General features: G+C 39.7%; 1 protein-coding gene, 1 long non-coding RNA gene and 1 pseudogene across 2 annotated transcripts in view; 2 read left to right on the top strand and 1 right to left on the bottom strand.

Moving 5' to 3' along the window:
* The window catches only part of TSG101 (tumor susceptibility 101), a 38,807-nt gene extending 26,576 nt beyond the window's left edge, over positions 1–12,231 (top strand). The window contains exons 8-10 of the mRNA XM_047072234.1: positions 9,354–9,556; positions 10,390–10,629; positions 11,892–12,231. Coding sequence (XP_046928190.1) covers positions 9,354–9,556; positions 10,390–10,629; positions 11,892–11,981 — 533 coding nt within the window. The 3' untranslated portion in view covers positions 11,982–12,231. The remainder of the gene's footprint in view (positions 1–9,353; positions 9,557–10,389; positions 10,630–11,891) is intronic.
* LOC124506219 (uncharacterized) lies at positions 8,919–12,737 on the bottom strand. Its single transcript, XR_006960731.1, has 2 exons — positions 12,544–12,737; positions 8,919–10,237 (listed from the first exon to the last, which is right to left on the bottom strand). It is a non-coding gene; the product is annotated as an uncharacterized LOC124506219 (long non-coding RNA).
* Positions 12,738–17,345: 4,608 nt separating this feature from the next.
* LOC124506218 (40S ribosomal protein S12-like) lies at positions 17,346–19,035 on the top strand (annotated as a pseudogene).
* Positions 19,036–19,961: the final 926 nt, after the last annotated feature.

Genomic DNA, 19,961 nt, shown 5'->3' with positions numbered 1-19,961 from the left:
TTCAGTGTCCCCCTCCCCTGTGATATGATTGCATGTGTTAGATCTCACAGCCATGTTTCAAATTCCCCAGCAGGCTAGCTTAGAGTTTTTCTCCTTTAAAATCTTATCAGTTAGTAGCATAAAGCCATTGGGTATATCCTAACTTACTGGTCGCACTTCGCAGCATTTCCTTTACATTGTTCCATTGCCATAGGACTTCAGTTTCTATTTCACAGAGGGGTATGTTAGGGCCCAAATCAGATTTAACTTTGGACTATTTTTAAAGCAGAACATGCAAATACTGTTAATAGTTTTAGCTGTAGCTATTCAGTGTATGCTAACCAAACTTTATTTTTATAATGGATTTTACATTTACAAAACAAAACGAATTTCCACAAAACCTCAAAGCCATAGTTCCCAAGGACTCTTTCCGTTGTCTAGACTCTGTTGAAAAGTTACTTAACATCACACTGAATTTGTTACATACTTTGGTAGTCAGTAGGTAATGAAGGAAGAAACCTGTTTACATATCAAAAAAGATTAAAAAAATCTAAATGGTAATACGTATTGATACTTACCACAAAGATTTTATTTTTATTTTATTTATTACTGGCAGAGTTAAGATTGGACTCTGTCCATGATACTGATACATGATATAAGATACATGTATATAAGATAGATATTATACAAGATCCTGTATATAGGACATATCCAAGTGGGATATAGGACAAATGACCCATACAAGATCCCTAAAAAATGATGGGTAGGAGCACTAGGTGAGGCATTAGGTGGTGTCTTCCCCCCTACCCCACGCCAGCCCCCCCCCCCCCCCCCACCAGCCACTCTGTCCCTGTCCAATGCACGGAGGCTTAAAAGTTTGGCACTCCCTCAATCCTAGTCTCAGCAGTGTGAAAGTTCTCTTTGGAGTTTGATTTATTTCAGCAGGCTATGTAGATGATTATAGTTGATTTACAATTCTGAATACTAGACTTTAGACCCTTTAACATACATATAGTATCATTTTTAGTTTATTATAGTTTAATAATAGCAACATTGGAGAATGCTTATCTCCACCGTTATTTTTTGTTTCTTGTCATCTTTTGGGAAAATGATAGCTGGAGCTATTATTAAACAAGATGCTTAGGAAAATATGTTAAGTATTCAATTGATGATACTCATCACATTCACCCTGATGCCTTTAATATATGAATACCCTTATATGTGAAATAATTTTGGACAAACTATTATACGTTAGCAAGGTCCAAAGTAGCACACCTACGCAGTCTTATGTAATCCGTGTAATTTTGTCTAAAATAACTAAAAGTATGTCCTTAATTATTGGGTTATCATATGCTATGTGTGACACAACAGGAGGCAATCTGGCCTCCATTCTTTACTAGAAAATTATGAATGGTACCCCTAAAGTTAAAGCCAATACCTACCTATTCTAGAATTTCTTTTGGAAATCTTCCTTAATGCTGTATTATCTCAGCATCAGAATTTAATCATATCCTTTTAAGATTTTGTTCCTAAACTCAATCATAAACAAGGATCAGAAACATTTAGTTTGGTAGGGTACTGTTAAAAGACATTTCAGAAACTGGTTTTGTGTTTGTTAAGTCTTGTTTTAAAATGTTAGGAGCAGAGGGGCACCTGGGTGGTTCAGTCAGTTAAGCGTCCTACTCTTGGTTTCGCTCAGGTCATTATCTCATGGTTGGTGAATTCGAGCCCCACATCAGGCTTTGTGCTGATAGCACGAAGCCTGCTTGGGATTCTCTTGCTCCCTCTCTCTGCCCCTCCCCTGCTCATTCATTCATTCTCTCGCTCTCTCTCAAAATAAACAAACATTAAGACTACATATATTTTTTAATATTAGCAGAAAATCGTGTAAATGCTGCAGCAGAATTATTTCTACATTTTTCCATTTGTTGTTGGTCCATATTTAATAAAGAGAAAAAAAACTTAAGGAAAATAAGCTTCCTATTGAGTAACATTCCTTTGAGGATTGAGACTAGTAAACATGACAAGGTTTTCTTGACTGTCTTGTCTAATACTGGTCTTCCCTCTCTCGTCATCCTGGATTCATGAGTTTAGCACACAAAAATTGACCTTCCCGAATATGGCACCCCGCTCAATGTGGGCATACTGGTTCACGCTTGTGTGTGGCTTTGGGCACCTCTCCTCCACAGTCTTTCACAGACTGCCTTTGGGAAGACCTGCCTTGTCTTCAGGGTAAAGTAGCATTTTCTTCCCTTGTGGGCAGTCAGTGAGGGCTTGCCAAGGGGCTTGCTGTGCTAAATGTTTAAAATCTTTTCTGCTGCAGAAATCCAAAATAATAATAAATTTTGAAAGCTTTAAAAAAAAGGCCTTTATCTAAATTGATACTGGATTTTAACTTTTTTTTTTTTTTTTTTTTTTTTTTTTTTGGTGTATGAAGGGTAGGAGTAGCTGATTCATTTGGCTTCCTGGGGTTATTTCCATAGGATACTTCTAACATTGTAGGTTTTTAAATTGTTCTCTTTCACAAAATAATCTTAAGGAATGACTTTGATTCTGACCCATCTTTTTTAAGGATGGAATTTTACTGTCCTTCAAATTAACTGGCCTTTGTGCTCACGCCTGCTAGTAACGCCTCTCGGTTTTTATGATCATCGAATGATTGGGTAGCACCGTGTCCTTTTGTAGTAGCTACTGCTTTGGTGTTCTACTTTAATGAGGTTCATACCTACTTTCCTCTACTTTTGAAAACTTGAATTTTTATGTAAACTAACGTAAACTTTTCTTTGCGGTGTGTGTTTTTTTTCGAGAAGTGTAAACTGATGGTTTTCCTTAAGTCCACTTTTTTCTTACTGACTGTGGTTACAGAGACTTTCTAGAGCTTAAATAAAGAGTAATGCTCTGACGGCGTTTAAAAGATAAATTGAGGTGCACCTGGGTGGCTCAGTCGGTTAAGCGTCCGACTCTGATTTCGGCTCAGGTCATGATCTCACGGTTCGTGAGATGGCTCCTCGTGTCAGACTGTGTGCTAACATCATGGAGCCTGCTTGGGATTCTCATTCTCTCTCTCTCTCTCTCTCTCTCTCTCTCCCCCTCCCCCTCCCCCTCCCCTGCTTGCTCACACTCTTTCTCTCCCAAAATAAATATTTTTTAAAAAAAAGATAAATTGAGGTTCCCTGATTTCTTTGGAAGAAAAGTTCCATAACCCACACAGAGGCTGGTAGTAGTATTAGAAGCTTACATATTCAAAGACTATAAATAAAAGCCTTTGTAAGCAGCTTAATGAATTTGCCAGGTGTGCACTTACTAGCATGAATCAGAATGCCTTTATCCATATAGTTATTTGAATGTTCTTCCTATATCAGAGATTGACCTATTTTTGTATGTTTTTATTATAAAAGGAAATAATGGGACTTGATCGAGTGATCCAAATGGGCTTGATCCGGTAAAGCACCGTTTGGGATTGCTTAGGCTCCATAGTTTGATCTGTAGCACAGATGCCAAACCAAAGACCATTGTGTGGGACTGAGTAAGTAACATCCTGAAGTAAAAACGCTGTGCAGGTGATTCACTTTTGCTGGTTAGAGTTCAGAAAAGTTTACTGTGTTTAGTTATAAATAAGTCAGAGAAGGACAAATACCATATGATGTTGCTTATAATGTTTTTTACTTATTTTTGAGAGAGAGAAAGTGAGTGGCAGAGGGGCAGACAGAGAGAGGGAGACACAGAATCTGAAGCAGGTTCCAGGCTCTGAGCTGTCAGCATAGAGCCCAATGCAGGCCTGGAACTCCCGAGCCGTGAGATCATGACCTGAGCCGAAGTCAGATGTTCAACCGACTGAGCCACCCAGGCACCCCTATATGATGTTGCTTATTTGTGAAATCTTAAAAATAAATAAGCCAAGCAATAGATAAGCCAGCCAGGCTCACAGATCTAGGGAACAGGAGAGGGGTGGTTGCCAGAGGGCAGCAGTTGGAGAAAGAGAGAAGGGGATGTACTGTTTTTGTTTTTAAATAAATTGAATGTGTTTAAAGTTTACTGTTTAGTTATCTTGTACTTTACTTTGGGATTGCCCTGGATTCTCTAATATAAATGATCTTTTTGAGTTACAGGAAACGGTGATCATTTAGTAAGTACTGTTAGGAGGTAAATAAAACTGATTAAGTGTTTAAAGACAGTTTTAAATCAAGTAGTCTATACTAGTGCACTTTGAAGATACTAGCCTAAATTATTTGTTGAATTATCAGATCTGTCGAGTAGCATATTGGTTTCCTAATAGTAGAAAAAAAAATTTTTTTTTAATTATGTTGTAATTCCTAAGGATTAGGTTCAATAATTGAATCCTACCTGACATTTAAATGAAGTTTTACTTACAGCTGTTTCTCAAAATCGTTGTTACCTTTTCAATTGCTGCTAATCTGGAATTGTAGAAGGGCACTTCTGAAATCTGACTCTGCATGGGTAAAGGTCACTGTGTGGGGACTTGATGCATGGCGTTTGCCACAAACTCTGTTTAACCCAAGGCTTATTAGAGCAGGTACAAAGAAAATTAAAATTTCTCTTAAGACATTTGAGGAAAAAAATTTTGGTTTGAAAAGTGATCAAGCAGAAGAGAATCTGTCATCAAGTCTCTTTTCTTATTTGTTTAAACAATCCCTTAAAGTGTCAAGGTGCATCGAATTTTGAATTTTAATAGATTTTCTTCTTTGGCATTCATATTTCAGATCTTAATTACAGTTCTCTTCTTGTTAGAAAGTAGGTGGATTTAAATGTTTAAATATAGTGTATGTAAGGTCTGTGTGTGGCAGAGGAAAGGACGAGGTCTAATCTTGGCATTTCCACCCGCCTCGGGTGAACTGTGACCTTTATTGAAAGCAGGCACCTGCTGCCTCAGCTTGGCTGCCATTTTGAGTGCTCATGGCTTCAGCTAGAGACTTACTTGGATGGCCTTATTTGGTGCTGTGTGGTAACATTTGTTCTCGTGTATTTTATAAGAGAAACAATATAAATTCCAGAATTTAAATGTGTATTTTTAAAAAGAAATTTTAAAACTTCACATCAGTGTAAGTCGGTCCATTTTAGTGTAATAATTTTAAGAAAATTTGATGTGTTTGTGTGTGAAAAACCCTGGCTAGTTACAAAATAAGACCCTTAATCCTTTATTATTTCAGATAACTTCTACATAGATGAATGGAACACTAAGTGCTACATATGATTGGCCACATCGCTCTACCGCCTTGAAGGGACATGTGTTGGAAGGGGTGTTGAAAAGCAAACAGTAGAGTAAAATATTTCACACTGCACATTTTAACACTCACTGCTTCCATTTACTCAAATAATTTTGGCTGAGCAGCTACCACAATTCAATGCTGAGTCCTTCAGAAGTCAAATTCTTTCAAGATACTGTTCCTATCCCTAGTGGGACAGCCAAATTTTACCAGGAAATACTGCCAGAATTCAATCTCTCTGACTTGCTTTGATCTGCCATTTTTGCCAGGGTGGTGAAAACCAATTTATGGTTTTGGTTTCTCACAACAAATTGAAAAGGTTAGAAAAAATGCTAATTGCAGTTAAATCTGAAAAATAAGTTATTGAAACAACTTAATACAGGGTGGAATAAACATGTTTCTGTAACAACCTACCTCTGAGTTTCTGACCTAGTCTCTATTGCAACAAAAACAGAAACTCCAGAGTATAGGAATCCCCAATTCCTGGTTTGTAACGGGTGGTGGCCCAGCCCAGATTTAGGTTAGCACGTGCCTCCTTTTCCAGAGATCTACACTGCCCTTCCCATCTTGAAATTCTAGTTTTAGGGGCGCCTGGGTGGCGCAGTCGGTTACGCGTCGACTTCAGCCAGGTCACGATCTCGCGGTCCGTGAGTTCGAGCCCCGCGTCGGGCTCTGGGCTGATGGCTCAGAGCCTGGAGCCTGTTTCCGATTCTGTGTCTCCCTCTCTCTCTGCCCCTCCCCCGTTCATGCTCTGTCTCTCTCTGTCCCAAAAATAAATAAACGTTGAAAAAAAAATTTAAAAAAAAAAAAAAAAAAAAAAAGAAATTCTAGTTTCAGGAAGTTTTTAAAATATACCTTTCTCTTTTTTGTACTCTGGGGTATTTTTAAAGTTCAAAGTATGTTCTTAAACTGATAAATATAGTAAGAAGTATTGGAAATTAATTATGGTGAATAGAGGGAAGATCATTAGTGGAGGTTAGTCTTTTTTTCTTTTTAATCTTTATTTTTGAGAGCGAGAGAGACAGAGTGCAAGTAGGGGACGAACAGAGAGAGAGGGAGACACAGAATCCGAAGCAGGCTCCATCCAGTCTCTGAGCTGTCAGCACAGAGCCCAACACGGGGCTCGAACCCATGAGCCACAAGTTCATGACCTGAGCTGAAGTTGGATGCTTAACCGACTGAGCCACCCAGGTGCACCTAGTGGGGGTTAGTCTTAACCATATTTAATGGTAGAAGATGGGATCTGATATTTAAGAACATTAAACTGTTTTTGTTAGTTAGAATGACTTGAGAGTTTGTTAGTGAAAGAGGTAGGGCTGGCTATGGAAAAAAGCAGAGTCATCCAGCAGGGAAGTAAGTAGAGCACGTGCAAGACCTTCAGGAAGTTTGCCTTTCATAGGTTGTGATCAGTATAATTTAAGTGTTGTAACAAATGTAGACCATAATTTGGGGGATGAGGTTGGGACATGGTGACAAGGCCGGAAAAATATCTGGTAGAAAAGCAAGAATCACACAGATGGATTACAGCAGTGTTAACCTTTCTTTCTTCATTATCCTCCTCAGGAGCCTTTTTAGACATTTTTTCCCTTAATCATCCCTCCTGTGAACTGTTAATACTGTATATTATACTATATATCTGTTTACATACTGTATGTATATCTCCACTCTGTACATAAAAAGAACAAGAGGTTTTCACTTTCTAAGAACCAGCTTTCATCTTCTTAGAGGAGTAATATCACCTCCCCTTGAGTATGTGTATGGGTTAGAGTGATGCTGGATAAGACTGGCCTTGAACTCAGAGGAAAGAACTAGAGAGAATAGCATTGCAAAGATTGTCCACGGCTCTGGGCTAGGAAGAGAGGTGAATAAACAGACCTTTCCTTAGCCAAGAGCAGAGTGGAAAAAAAGTCACTGTGCTTAGACTAATCAGATTAGGAGGAAGAACAGATGACAGCATAAAAGCATGTGGTCTTTTGGAAAGATCTAGAGGAACACAAGTTGTCTTCCTGTAAAAGGGAAGGTAGTGCTTCTGAACAGTGAGGAGTCAAACCATAGTTCCATAGTTAAAGGGGTGAGGATTCTTGTTTCAAAGGAGAGTGGGAGAAGAGTGGGAGAACTCCCATCTGATGGTTTCAGTCCTTTGAAGATGTCCTGAGGATTTTTGGCCGTTGTGGCAAGATGATAAAAGGCGGCTAGAGCTTTAAGAGTCAGAAGGATTGAGGATTTGGATCAGGTTGTGTTTGGCAGGTGAGGCCTTTGGAGTTAGGAGGCCTGGTGGTCTGACAGAATGTGAGAGAGGCCGCCTCAGCAGAGAGCCTACCCATGAGACTGAGAGATGGGCAAGAAGTCAGGGCTGAGGGGAGCTGCTCACAGGAAGCAGGAGTGGTAGAAAGAGAGGTCAAAGGTGCAAGAAGGAATGGATGGAGACATGAATTAGTGAATGGGAGAAAGTTGCTCAAGTCATCCTGGTCTCTGTAGGGGAAGATGTGAATACAGAGGCGGTCAGACAGGAAAACAGCAAGAAAAATTAGGGGAATGAGCCCAGAGGTGGTGCAGTAGTTGGTAAACCGACGAGAATCTTTGGAAAAGTTAGGTATTAAGAGGCCAGGGATGTGGAAAACAAGAGCTCAGTCTTCATAGGGGAAATGTGGTTGCCCTCTTGTTTTGCCATTCTGAATTCCAAAGCACAAGTTACCCGAGTTAACACTTTTGCTTTTCAGAAATACAAAATAAGCTGAAATACTCTTGTAAAATGAGAAATGAATTCTGGAAAGTACATACCTTATGGATTTGTATGTTAATAATCAGCCAGAAAGGATTAACTGCCTCTTGCCTCTCTGTGAACCCTGTAAGATGGATACCGTCTGGGCTGTCCTCAGCAAGAGGTTTCTAGCAGGGAAGAGGGGAGGTCCTTGGAGTGAGAAGGAGTGCACACTGCGGGGCTGATCCTGGGCTCTCCCTCTCACTGTGTGCAAGCTGTGTCCTCAGGACAAGTGGATGAAGGACACTCCTAGGAAAACCTGGCCATGGAGACACTGTCTATACTCATTTTCCCTCATAAGAAGAAGAAAACCCAAGTCAGGAAAAAACAGTTCTTCTGTGGTGGAAATAAAAAAAGAAAGAAAAGCAGAACTTAGACTTTTAGACTTAGACTTTAGACTTAGACTCTTCCTTTCAAAACCTATGAAACCAGAGAATGTCCCAATGTTACTTGCAAAAAGCCGGAAAAACATTCAGGGTAACCTGGTATGAACCACCTTCTGTAGGAAGACAGCTTTACTAATTAAAAAGTAGGGTGACCGACCAGCTTATGGAACATCAAGAACTGTGGACAGACAAGGACACCGAAGAGCCCGTGTGGAGCTGGCTGCCTATCATTTGCAAAGCTCAATTTCATTTTAGAAACAGTGCACCTTTTTGGTACTAGGAACAGGCCTATGATGTGAGAACACGAATGGTAAGAGTTTGGATACATTTTGCAAACGGACTAAAGGGGTGGGGTCGTCCCCCCCCCCATGGGTGTAACTAATTGTCTCCAAAAATTTTCAGCTCAAAGTGGAAGTGATACTTTGTAAATTAGTCTGTAATCAGTTTTTATTCACTATAGGCAGTGACAGATAAATGTAATTATTTACACATTTGCTGAATCAGGACCCCAATTGAAGGACACTGGTAGTCATGAAGAAAATACACACTTCTTTTATCGGGAGAACCTTTTGAAGCAAGTATCAGAGGGATAAGTTTATTTGATATGAAATATGCAAGGAAATTATAGAAGGCACATTATATAGGAAGGGACATTTATCAGCTGTTGGATTTTCTGTACATCACTCTCTTTTGCTCATTTGTTCTTTCCTGTTCTTTCGGTAAAGAGTAAAGGAGTAAAAGTCTTGAAGGGAAGCCTTATTACCCTTACATCAAGGAAACTGTTCTCGGTCTTCTTATTGGCCTCTACGGTGGGTTCCTCTCTACTTCAGCTTAGCGAAACCTGAGAATGCCCTTGACCTGAATCAAGTGTTTTTCTTTGGCATAAATTTATCCCATTTGTCCTTTCCTCCCACTTTGAAAGTGTCAACTCATTTTGTCCCACAAAAGGAGTAGAAAGTGCCTGGGAAATAAGCAAGTGGTTTCTGCCTTTTTCCTGTGCAGGTCCCAGTAGGGATGGCACCATCAGTGAGGACACCATCCGAGCCTCTCTCATCTCAGCAGTCAGTGACAAGCTGAGATGGCGAATGAAGGAGGAAATGGATCGCGCCCAGGCCGAGCTCAATGCCTTGAAACGAACAGAGGAAGACCTGAAAAAAGGTCACCAGAAACTGGAAGAGATGGTCACCCGTTTAGATCAAGAAGTAGTAAGTAACTCACTGAATACTTGTGATTTTTGGACATGTACACCTTGGTTACCCTGGACTGTGGGTCTAGTACGAGTTCAGAAAATTAACACGAATTTTCTGGTCGTTAAGAATTTGAATATAGCTTCTGGATAGCTTGTTAGAAATGGAGCCTGTGTTTGCAGTGGGGAGGTAGATGGTATTTAGAGCATTTTTCCTTGTACCTTCACCCTGAGAGATGAGCTTCCGACTCAGTGGAGGATTGTTTCAGCGCTTGATGATGCCCGACAGTTAACCGGGAAATAAGAATTTGAGAGAGTTCTAAGGCATGAAGGAGATCTGCAGACTGTGGGTAGAGACTGGTCGAGTTCGGAGCCCACAACCAGCAGCAGTATCTTGTAACTAAAGTTCAAGTGTGTGGGGTTCTTTGGGTTCATCCTCCGTGTAGACTGAGGCAAGTTATTCCTCCGTAGCAGCTGCCCACTTATTTGGAAGAAAGACGTCCTTTATTTTCATGGAGGGAACCTGCTGCTGGAAAATACGTTGTGTGATGGCTTAATTTGCAACATCATCTGTCACTGATAAGTGACAAGCTTATCACTGCCACTGGATGTGCTCAGTGTAGTGTTTTCAACATTATTCCGTCTTCACTCGGCATGTATTACATCACACCTTTTCCTCTGCCGTTGGCCAATATGTTATCTGAAACATTAAAATCGACCATGTGTTGTTTAAGTATTGCTTTTTTTATTTCGCAAGGCTGTTTCTGTAGAGTTGAGTTGTAGATGCTTGACTGGTAGATGCTTATGTACAATTCGTATGAAGTCCTCATACTTGGACTGTTTTGTTTTCAGGCTGAGGTTGATAAAAACATAGAACTTTTGAGAAAGAAGGATGAAGAACTCAGTTCTGCTCTGGAGAAAATGGAAAATCAGTCTGAAAACAATGATATTGATGAAGTTATCATTCCCACAGCCCCACTATACAAACAAATCCTAAATCTGTATGCAGAAGAAAATGCTATTGAAGACACTATCTTTTACCTGGGAGAAGCCTTGAGACGGGGAGTAATAGATCTGGATGTCTTCCTGAAGGTATGTCTTCCTCACTCTGCTTTCCAGGATCTCAGAACTCATGCTTTAGAGGCACTGACCTTGCAAACCACAAACCAGGAGGGTTTCTCCGTAGGGGAAGTTAAAATCCCTTGTGTTCCCAAAGAGAGCAAGTGAGATCTGTGGCTGTGAGCAGTGTGATGTCACCTACACAGGGCTGAGGATCCCCCTGGGAGGGGAAGAAAGGTGGACTAGTGGCTGTACTTCCCATCCCCCAAGGCAGCGCCAAGCTGAATGTAGTCATTCCTGCCTATGTCTTTCCACTGTGCTGCGTGGGTCAGATACAATCAGATTTCCGTTGGTTCTTTCAAGTCATACACCATCTAAAGTAAGATCACTGACGACCCCACCCGTTTTGGGTTCTGTTTTCATATTTCCCTGTTAATTTTCTTAGAGTTGCCTAATTTTAGACCTGTTTTCCCAGATGGAACAGCCCTGCAAAGTATTGGGCTGCCCTGCTCGTACCAGAGCCCTTCTGAATGAAGGTTGTTTTAGGCTTAATGCTAACGTACAGACGTGAAGATCCAGTGAGTTAGCTTGGCTACTGCTCTCTGTTGGATCGGGGAGTGTGGTTTTAGGAGAATAGCAGCCCTCTTTTAGGGTATTTGATTCAGCTGCTTCAGTGCACACGCGGGGCCGGCTGGCTGCTTGGGTCGCTTGCTGATCTTGCCTCTCTCGCTGTGATTAAGTGGCCAAACCGGTCTTGGATCTGGTGCAAGCACATGAATATCCGGCTAGAAATCAGAGACCCAAGATGAGGCCTCTCTCCCTTCATATGCTGTTCCTGCTTGGGCGGCCTAGCTTAGGGAAAGGTGCACGCAGAGAGGCCCGAGAGGTATGCTGTTGCTAGGCATTGGACAAAAGCTGGTTTATGCTGCTCATTCCTCTGCTTTTTGCCAAGTGCAGGCGGTCGTAACATTTTTAGTAACTTTTGTTAGGATTGCAGTTCTAGTTTCCCTGGTATCTTGGTTAATCTCAAGATGTAGTTCAAACTCCTGAGCCAGATCTTGTAATGTCATGCTTCCCTGTGAAGTAATCCTTTACAGGATCTCATAGCACAACCTGCCAGCATCAATCTAGTTTAAAAACGAGTTTAAAAAAGCTACATGTAATGAAATATTGGTTCCAAAGGACGGTTGATACAAGTTTAGGGTTCTTAGATCGCATCTAAGTTACAAACTGTCTGATACTTCCTGCCTTGGTCAAATCCGTTCTAAACTGTTGAAACTTTTTCCCCCTCCCAGCATGTACGTCTTCTGTCCCGTAAACAGTTCCAGCTGAGGGCACTAATGCAAAAAGCAAGAAAGACTGCCGGTCTCAGTGACCTCTACTGACTTCTCTGATATCAGCTGGAGATTGAGCTCTTCTTAAAGCGTTCTTTTCTTCTCTTTCTTTCTCTTATCAGTAGGTGCCCAGAATAAGTTATTGCAGTTTATCATTCAAGTGTAAAATATTTTGAATCAATAATATATTTTCTGTTTTCTTTTGGTAAAGACTGGCTTTTATTAATGCACTTTCTATCCTCTGTAAACTTTTTGTGCTGAATGTTGGGACTGACTATGCTAAATAAAATTTGTTGCATAATTTTTCTCTTTATTCAACATTTTTAGGAAAAATCAATGAAATCCTAACAAAGCATAATATCCATCAAGTTAAAATTTAGCATTATTCTGTAATCTACAAAGTGAATTGTATTTAATATGGAATATACCATATGGAAATCTAACTTTTGAAATATTTGAAACTGAGGGATGTAAGGGGCTTTTTCTGTTAAAGGTCCTATGTGGTACCCTCCTACCAGTCCTTGCCTAGATCTGTTTCCTTTCTAGGCCTAACCAAACCATAACCGGTCTCACCAAGAAGAAAGGAACAGAGTGGCAAGTGCAGGCTACACACCTGAGAGTTACGTTAATTGGGCAAGACGGTCTGGCCACAGTTTAGGAAGGTAGAGTGCCTCCTTGCTTTTATTGTCACATGAAGTCAGTCTTCCTGGTGTGTGATTCTACAGCCACGTTGGGACCACCCAGTGGGCTGTTTCCTGCAGAAACAGGAATTTAAATAGAACAGAATTTCTAAATAGAATTTTCTCTATCAAAATGAGGTAGAAAATTCACAAGATTACAAAAAAAGGAACATTCTAATTTCAAGTGTTTTAAAACGTTTAGGAAGCTAGGCAGCCTACCCTATATTTCTCCCAAGAGAAGAATGCCCACCTTGGTCTCAGTCATCCGTCAAGGGTTTATACAGTTCAGATCTTTTGTAAAAATTATCAGAATAAAAGCGAGCAAGGTCAGATCAAGGTTTGATTTAATATTAGTTTTGGAACTAGCATTTTTGTGTGTATGGGAAGTTGTAGCTTTTTTATAGGGTATAAATGAACATAGGTATCGGCCAGCCAGGACAAAAGAATCAGAACCTCTGTAAACACAGTAAACACACATCATCCATTCATTTTGGACCAAATGGCAAACACACGCTTGCGTGTGCCAGAACTGCAGTCATGTAGCAATTGCATAAACTATCCTCCAACCCCCAGCTGCTAAACAGAGAAGTCACTGTTTTCCCTTTTTCCACTTTTAGGAATTCAGGTTTATTCGGAAGTTTGATACATATCCTATAACCACGGTCTCTTCTTCCATAACTTCAGAATGGCAGCCTTAAGTAACTTGAAAGCTCGAGCTCCTTCTGAATTTCCCAAAGAGTGTCTGCACTCTTTTTCAAACGAGACTCCTCTTCAGGGGTCACCTTTACCTTCCTGAGATCTGTAATACCATTCTCTCCCAGGATACAAGGAACAACAAGGAATACTTCTTCTTTTATTCCATAGAGGCTCTGAAAGTAAAGGCTTGAAAATTATTCCTTTCTTTCTTCTAATAAAGGTCTGCAGTATGAGAAACAGCAGAGAAACGGCCGGGTGAATGAGAATTTAACAGCTTTGTAGTATGAACTGTGGCAGAAAAATAGACCAGTGGGACAGAGAACAATCTAAAACGCGGTTAGACATATTTACTGTTCAGATTCACCAGCCATCTTTCTACACAGGCCCCAGCCTCTTGCCATGTTTGCTGGGAATCACTCTCCTTCTTATCTCCATACCATTCAGGGAATCACTTCAAAGTTCCTATCACGTTATTCCCAGTGATGTAATTCCATTTTGCTTTAACCTGTCACATTCAGACTAGCAAAGGAGTCTTACCCAGGCCTCAACTTCCCCTTCCCCAGGAGACTAACTGCTAATACTTTTGTGACTAGTGCTTCCTTCTTACGTCTCTTCATTGGACGTAATTGGAACTCTAGAGAGCAGTTCAAAATGGAGCAAGACCTACCCACAGTGTTTCCCAGTGTTAACCAGTATAAACATACAAAAAAACACTTATGTACTTGAATCTAATAAATACTAGGACAGAAGTCTACAAAGATAAGTTCCTGTACCACCACCATCCCCCTTTCTCTGCCTCTTCAGCAGCAACAAAGAATAGACTTTAATTGTCCCTTGGGGCACCTGGGTGGCTCAGTCGGTTAAGTGTCCGACTTTGGCTCGGATCACGTTATCATGGTTTGTGAGTTCGAGCCTCGCATAGGGCTCTGTGCTGACAGCCCAGAGCCTGCTTTGGATTCTGTCTCCATCTGTCTCTGCCCTGTGCATGCATGCTCTCTCTCTCAAAAATATTTTAAAAAAATTGTCTCTCATCAATGTTTTTATTCCTGTTTTATGTTAATGTTAAATAATTTTTCATGCATGCACATCCCTACCTTACTTATGGTGGAAACTGGATGCACTCTCCTAAGATTCTTCAAAATACTGTGTTAAATCAGCTACAGATAGGGCAACACGCCCAAGAAGTATATCCTTTCTTTTTAATCATCTCGTAACTACTGTGGAGAAATAATTGTCATTTGAACATCCATTTTATGGCAGCTGGTATGACAATGCCACAAAACTGAAATATCCCCTTCAATAATTTCCCCTAGAAATATAGCAGTTGGTTAAGATAAACAGTCATGAGGGTAAGTATACAGATACAATAATTAATATGAAATCAATTTTACCACTAACAGTGAAGACTGTATAACAATTTAAAAGAATATATTGTCATTCAACAAGTCATTGCCTACTGTGTTTACAGTTAGGCTCAGCAATGAGTAAGACTCAGTCCTGGACTACTTAAGAATTTATAATCTGGTGGGGCACCTGGGTGGGTGGCTCAGTCGGTTAAGTGTCTCAGCTCAGGTCATGATCTCACGGCTTGTGGGTTCGAGCCCCACATCAGGCTCGTGCCAACTGCACGGAGTCTGCTTGGGATTCTCATATTTTCTCTCCCCGCCCCCCCTCCCCCCCCCCCCCACTTTCTCAAAACTGAGTAAAAATTTTAATCTGGTGAATATGATCACACAAAAATGAAAGAAGTGCTAATGAAAAGTATGGGAAATGTAACAATGTATACTTAAGCTAATCTCATCCCCCTGGCAGAATTCAGGCTCACGTCTAGCTTCCAAAATACTGAAAATGCAAAACTAACGTCTTACCTGGCAACTACTACTTTCTGGACATTTTCCCGCTGCTCAGGATCTTTATCAGTTCCTATATCTGAGTTCAGAAGGACCCCACTCCACTCCATACAGGAACTAAGAAAAAGGCATCAAAAGTCCTTTTATTACATGGTATTATATAACAATAGTTTTTTAAACCTTAGCAAAACTGTTACAACTGCCGAGTGTTTTTGTTTTTAATGTTTATTTTAGAGACAGAGACAGAGTACAACTGGGGAGGAGCAGAGAGAGAGGGAGACAGAATCTGAAGCAAGCTCCAAGCTCTGAGCTGTCAGCACAAAGCCCAACACGGGGCTTGAACCCATGAACTGTGAGATCATGACCTGAGCTGAAGTTGGACACTTAACCAACTGAGCCACCCAGGCGCCCTCCAAGTGGTTTTCAAATAGCAATGTTCGACACAACTGTCAAAAATTCAGAGTCTAAGTCCTGCCCCAAATCTACTAAACTAAAATCTCCAGGGATAGAGCCCATAATTGTATCATCTCAGTGAAGATTCTCCAAACAAGGAAGTGACAATTTTAAACTTTCAACTAGAGATAAGCTTTAACTTTTATCACTTCAAGTCTTCCATAACCAAGTTTTATATTAATGGATTTCAAGGGTTCTTAGAAAAAACTAAACACTATCATCACAGCACCTCTCCTCTGTAATTTTCTCTGTTAATATTAAGAATTCGTGGGGCGCCTGGGTGGCGCAGTCGGTTAAGCGTCCGACTTCAGCCAGGTCACGATCTCGCGGTCCGTGAGTTCGAGCCCCGCGTCAGGCTCTGGGCTGATGGCTCGGAGCCTGGAGCCTGTTTCCGATTCTGTGTCTCCCTCTCTCTCTGCCCCTCCCCCGTTCATGCTCTGTCTCTCTCTGTCCCAAAAATAAATAAACGTTGAAAAAAAAAATTAAAAAAAAAAAAAAGAATTCGTGTTACTCAGATTACAGTACTGACCTTTCTAGAGTGTTCCAAGTTAAATATAAACTATATCATATTACTTAGTGCTGTATTAAGAAAGTCTTATAATCTTGGGGTGCCTTGGTGGCTCAGTTAGTTAAGCATCTGACTCAGTTCCAGCTCGGGTCATGGTCTCACTGTTCAGGAGATCGAGCCCCATGTCAGGCTCTGTGATCAACATAGTATAAATATCTTTCAGAGAATGCACAGCTCAGTGGTGCTTTTAGGCTTACCACTCAAGTCTCCATGCTCTCCAAAGACCAATCCACGACAGCTTTCAGAATGGATGCCAAGCCTCTGCCCAATCAAGATACAGAAATGGCCAGTGTCCAGATTATAGTCATTCCCAATAACACGGTTTTGGGGAAATGCACTCAACTTCCAAGCTACCTAAGTTAAGATACCCACTGAGAAGAAAAAAATGTCAGAAAAGTTCTTATCTAAAATTATACATTTTTTAGATTTATCTAAATCTGATGTTTTATCGGAGGGAAAAAACCATGGTTCTTTATTCCAACTCCCAACTGTATCACAATTCCAACAGTAGCTACCCAATAGAAATATATTATGAAACAGTATTTTGCTACTTTGCATAGTCCTTGTGCAGAAACATAGTAGGTTCACTCCATAAAAAATTTTGAGAAACATAAGTGAATACTCTGATCAAATCTCTTACCAGTTTGATGCATACAAAGAGTCTTATTTGAGAGCATGTGCAAGTTAGCAAGGGGCAGAGGAAGAGTTGATCATTATTTTTAAAAAACTAGAACTAAAAAGCTTAATATAAAAACTACAGATGTAGTTTTCTCCTCTTAGCTTCTACAAAAGACATAAGGTTATATATATATATATATATATATATATATAACTAATTATAATGCTGTCTTGTTGATTTGTAATATATAGACACAAAATAGCACAAAAGTCAGTGAGGGATTGATGCTATAATGGAGGAGAGTTTCTGTATTTTGTTGGAATTAAATGCAAAAATGTGAGGTAGATCATGGTATGTTAAACTGTATATTGTAACTCCAAGAGCAACCACTAAAAAAAAAAAAAAAAAAAAAAATCAAAAACCATAGTTCAAAATGAATAAAGGATGGGGCACCTGGGTGCTCAGTTACAACTCTTGATTTCAGCTCAGGTCATGATCTCATGGTGATGAGATCGAGCCCCACATTGAACTGCACACTGGGTGTGAAGTCTGCTTAAGATTCTCTGCCCCTCCCCTGCACACTCTCGCACACTCTCTCAAAAAAAAAAAAAAATGAAGGGAATTAAAATGGTACTTTAGAAAATACCACCTTAATGCAAACAAGTCAGTAAAGGAGGAACTAAGGAACAAAATAAAAGACATAAAGCAAATATAAAAATAGCCAAAATAAATCCAAAACATCAATAAAATATTCAATGTGAATAAACTAAATCTATTCAAAATGCAGAGTTTTTCAAACTGGGTAAAACAAGATCTAATATTGCTCCGTAGAAGAAACACACTGTAGATTTAAAGAGATAAATAGCACCTGAAACAAATATCACATTATTAACAAATTAAAAAATAAAACCTATATAAACAAGTTGAAAGTAAAAGGATGGAAAATTACACACCATACCAATGGGAACCTAAGTAGTTCTATTTATACCGATTTTTTTAAGTTACTAGAAACAGATATTTTATAATAATAAAAAGATAAATTCATCAGTAAGTTATAACAGTTATAAACACAGGCACCTAAAATACATGAAGCAAAATTGGCAAAACTGAAGGGAAAAGTAAAAAATTCAGTAATACAATTGAAAACTTCAACACCCCACTCTCGATTCTGGATAGAGCTATTCAGATAATCAGCAAGGATACAGAAGACCTGAACAACCAAATACTATCAACCAATTAGAACTAAGTGATGCAATTTACATGCAGAATATACATTCTCAAGTGAACATGGAATCTTTTTCATGACAGACCATATGCTAGGCCACAAAATAAATCCCAACAAATTTAAGAGAGTTGAAATACAAAGTATATTCTCATGCCAGCACAGAAATTAGAAGTAAACAACATATAAGGAAATCTGAAAAATTCATGAATATTTGAAAATTAAACACCACATGCCCCTAAGTAATGAGTGGTTCGAAACAAAACCTTAAAAAGGCTGTTCCCCCCACTGCCGAGTCGTACAGAGGCGGAGGCTCGGGTGTGCTTAAGGCTTGCCTCCACCTATGACCCACGGCCATGGCCCGGGAAGGCTCTGCTGCAGGAGGCATAGCAGGCACTGATTCCGTTTCACACGAGGCGCTGAGGACCGCCCTCATCCACAATGGCCTAGCATGTGGAATTAATAATAAAGATGCCGAAGCCTTAGAGAAGCACTAAGCCCATCTTTGTGTGTTTCTCCAATGTGACGAGCCTATGTATGTCAAGTTGGTGGAGCTCCTTTGTGCTGAACACCAGATTAACCTAATTAAGGTTGACAACGATGCAAAACTAGGGTAATGAGTAGGCCTCTGTAAAACTGACAGTGGGAAAGCCCTGTAAAGAGACTGGTTGCTATTGTGTGGTAGTTAAGGACTATGGCACAGAATCTCAGGCCAAAGGTGTCATCAAGGAATACTTCAAATGCAAGAAAAGAAATAAAAAATTTAGCTCTTGCTCCTCAGAAAAGAAAAAAAAAAATCTTAAGTTTAAAAGTACTTGAGACAAATGAAACAAAAAATATACCAAAATTTATGGGATGCAGTTTTTCATAGCTTAAAGGGACATCAATACCCATTAATCCACACTACAAAGAAGATTTCAAATCATTAACCTAACCTATCTTAAAAACCAAAAAGAAGAGCACGCTAAACCCAAAGGAGAGAGAAGAAAAAAAATAATTAAGATTAGGATGGAAATAAAAATGAAACAAAATAGAAAGTCAATAGAGAAAATTAATGACATCAAAAATGGGTTCTTTGAAAAGATCAACAAAATTGAAAAACCTAGGCTAGCCAAGCTAGATTGACCAAGAACAAAAAAAAAGAAGGAATCAAATTACTAAAATCAGGAATTAAAGAGGGAGCCATCGCTATTGACCTTAGAGAAATAAGATTGTTTGGAAGTACTATGAACAACTATAAGCCAACAAATTAGATAATTTACATAAATAGGTAAATTCCTACAAAGGCAAAAACTACTGAAACCTACTCAAATAGAAAATGTGAGATTAAATCAAATCAGTAATCCTCCCAAAAGCAAAGCCTCAGCCCAAGTGCCTTCACTAGGGAATTCTACTAAACATTCAAACAATACCAGTCCTTCACAAACTTCCAGAAAATGGAGGAAGGAACACTTTACTACTTATTCTATGAGGACACTATTACCCAAAGTTAGACGAAGACCCCTCTGGAAAAACATTTTCCCTCAAGAATATAAATGTGAACATCCTTAACAAAATATTACCAAACCAAATCCATCAGCAATAAAATGGATTATACATAATGACTAAGGGAGATTTATCCCAGAATTGGTTTAACATCCAAAACCCAACTGGTACAATACATTAATAGAATAAAGTAAAACCCCCCCAAAAAAGGTGGTCTCAAGAGACACAAAAAAAGCATTTGATAAAACCCAACACCCATTCGTGGTAAAAATCCTCAAGAAACTAAGAACAGAAGGGGACATCTCTAATACAACAAAGAGGATCTATGAAAAACATACGACTAACGTTACACTTAAATTGGGAAATAAGATAAGGATGCCCACTCTCACCACTTACACAATACTGTATTGGAGGTCCTAGCCAAGGCAATTATGAAAGAAAGAGAGAGGGAAAGAATG

This window comes from Lynx rufus, unplaced genomic scaffold (assembly GCF_022079265.1).
Source record: "Lynx rufus isolate CCGP_SWC_20201006 ecotype Redwood Valley unplaced genomic scaffold, mLynRuf1.p SCAF_9, whole genome shotgun sequence".
Lineage (NCBI taxonomy): Eukaryota > Metazoa > Chordata > Mammalia > Carnivora > Felidae > Lynx > Lynx rufus.
This window is presented reverse-complemented; position numbering and strand designations above follow the sequence as displayed.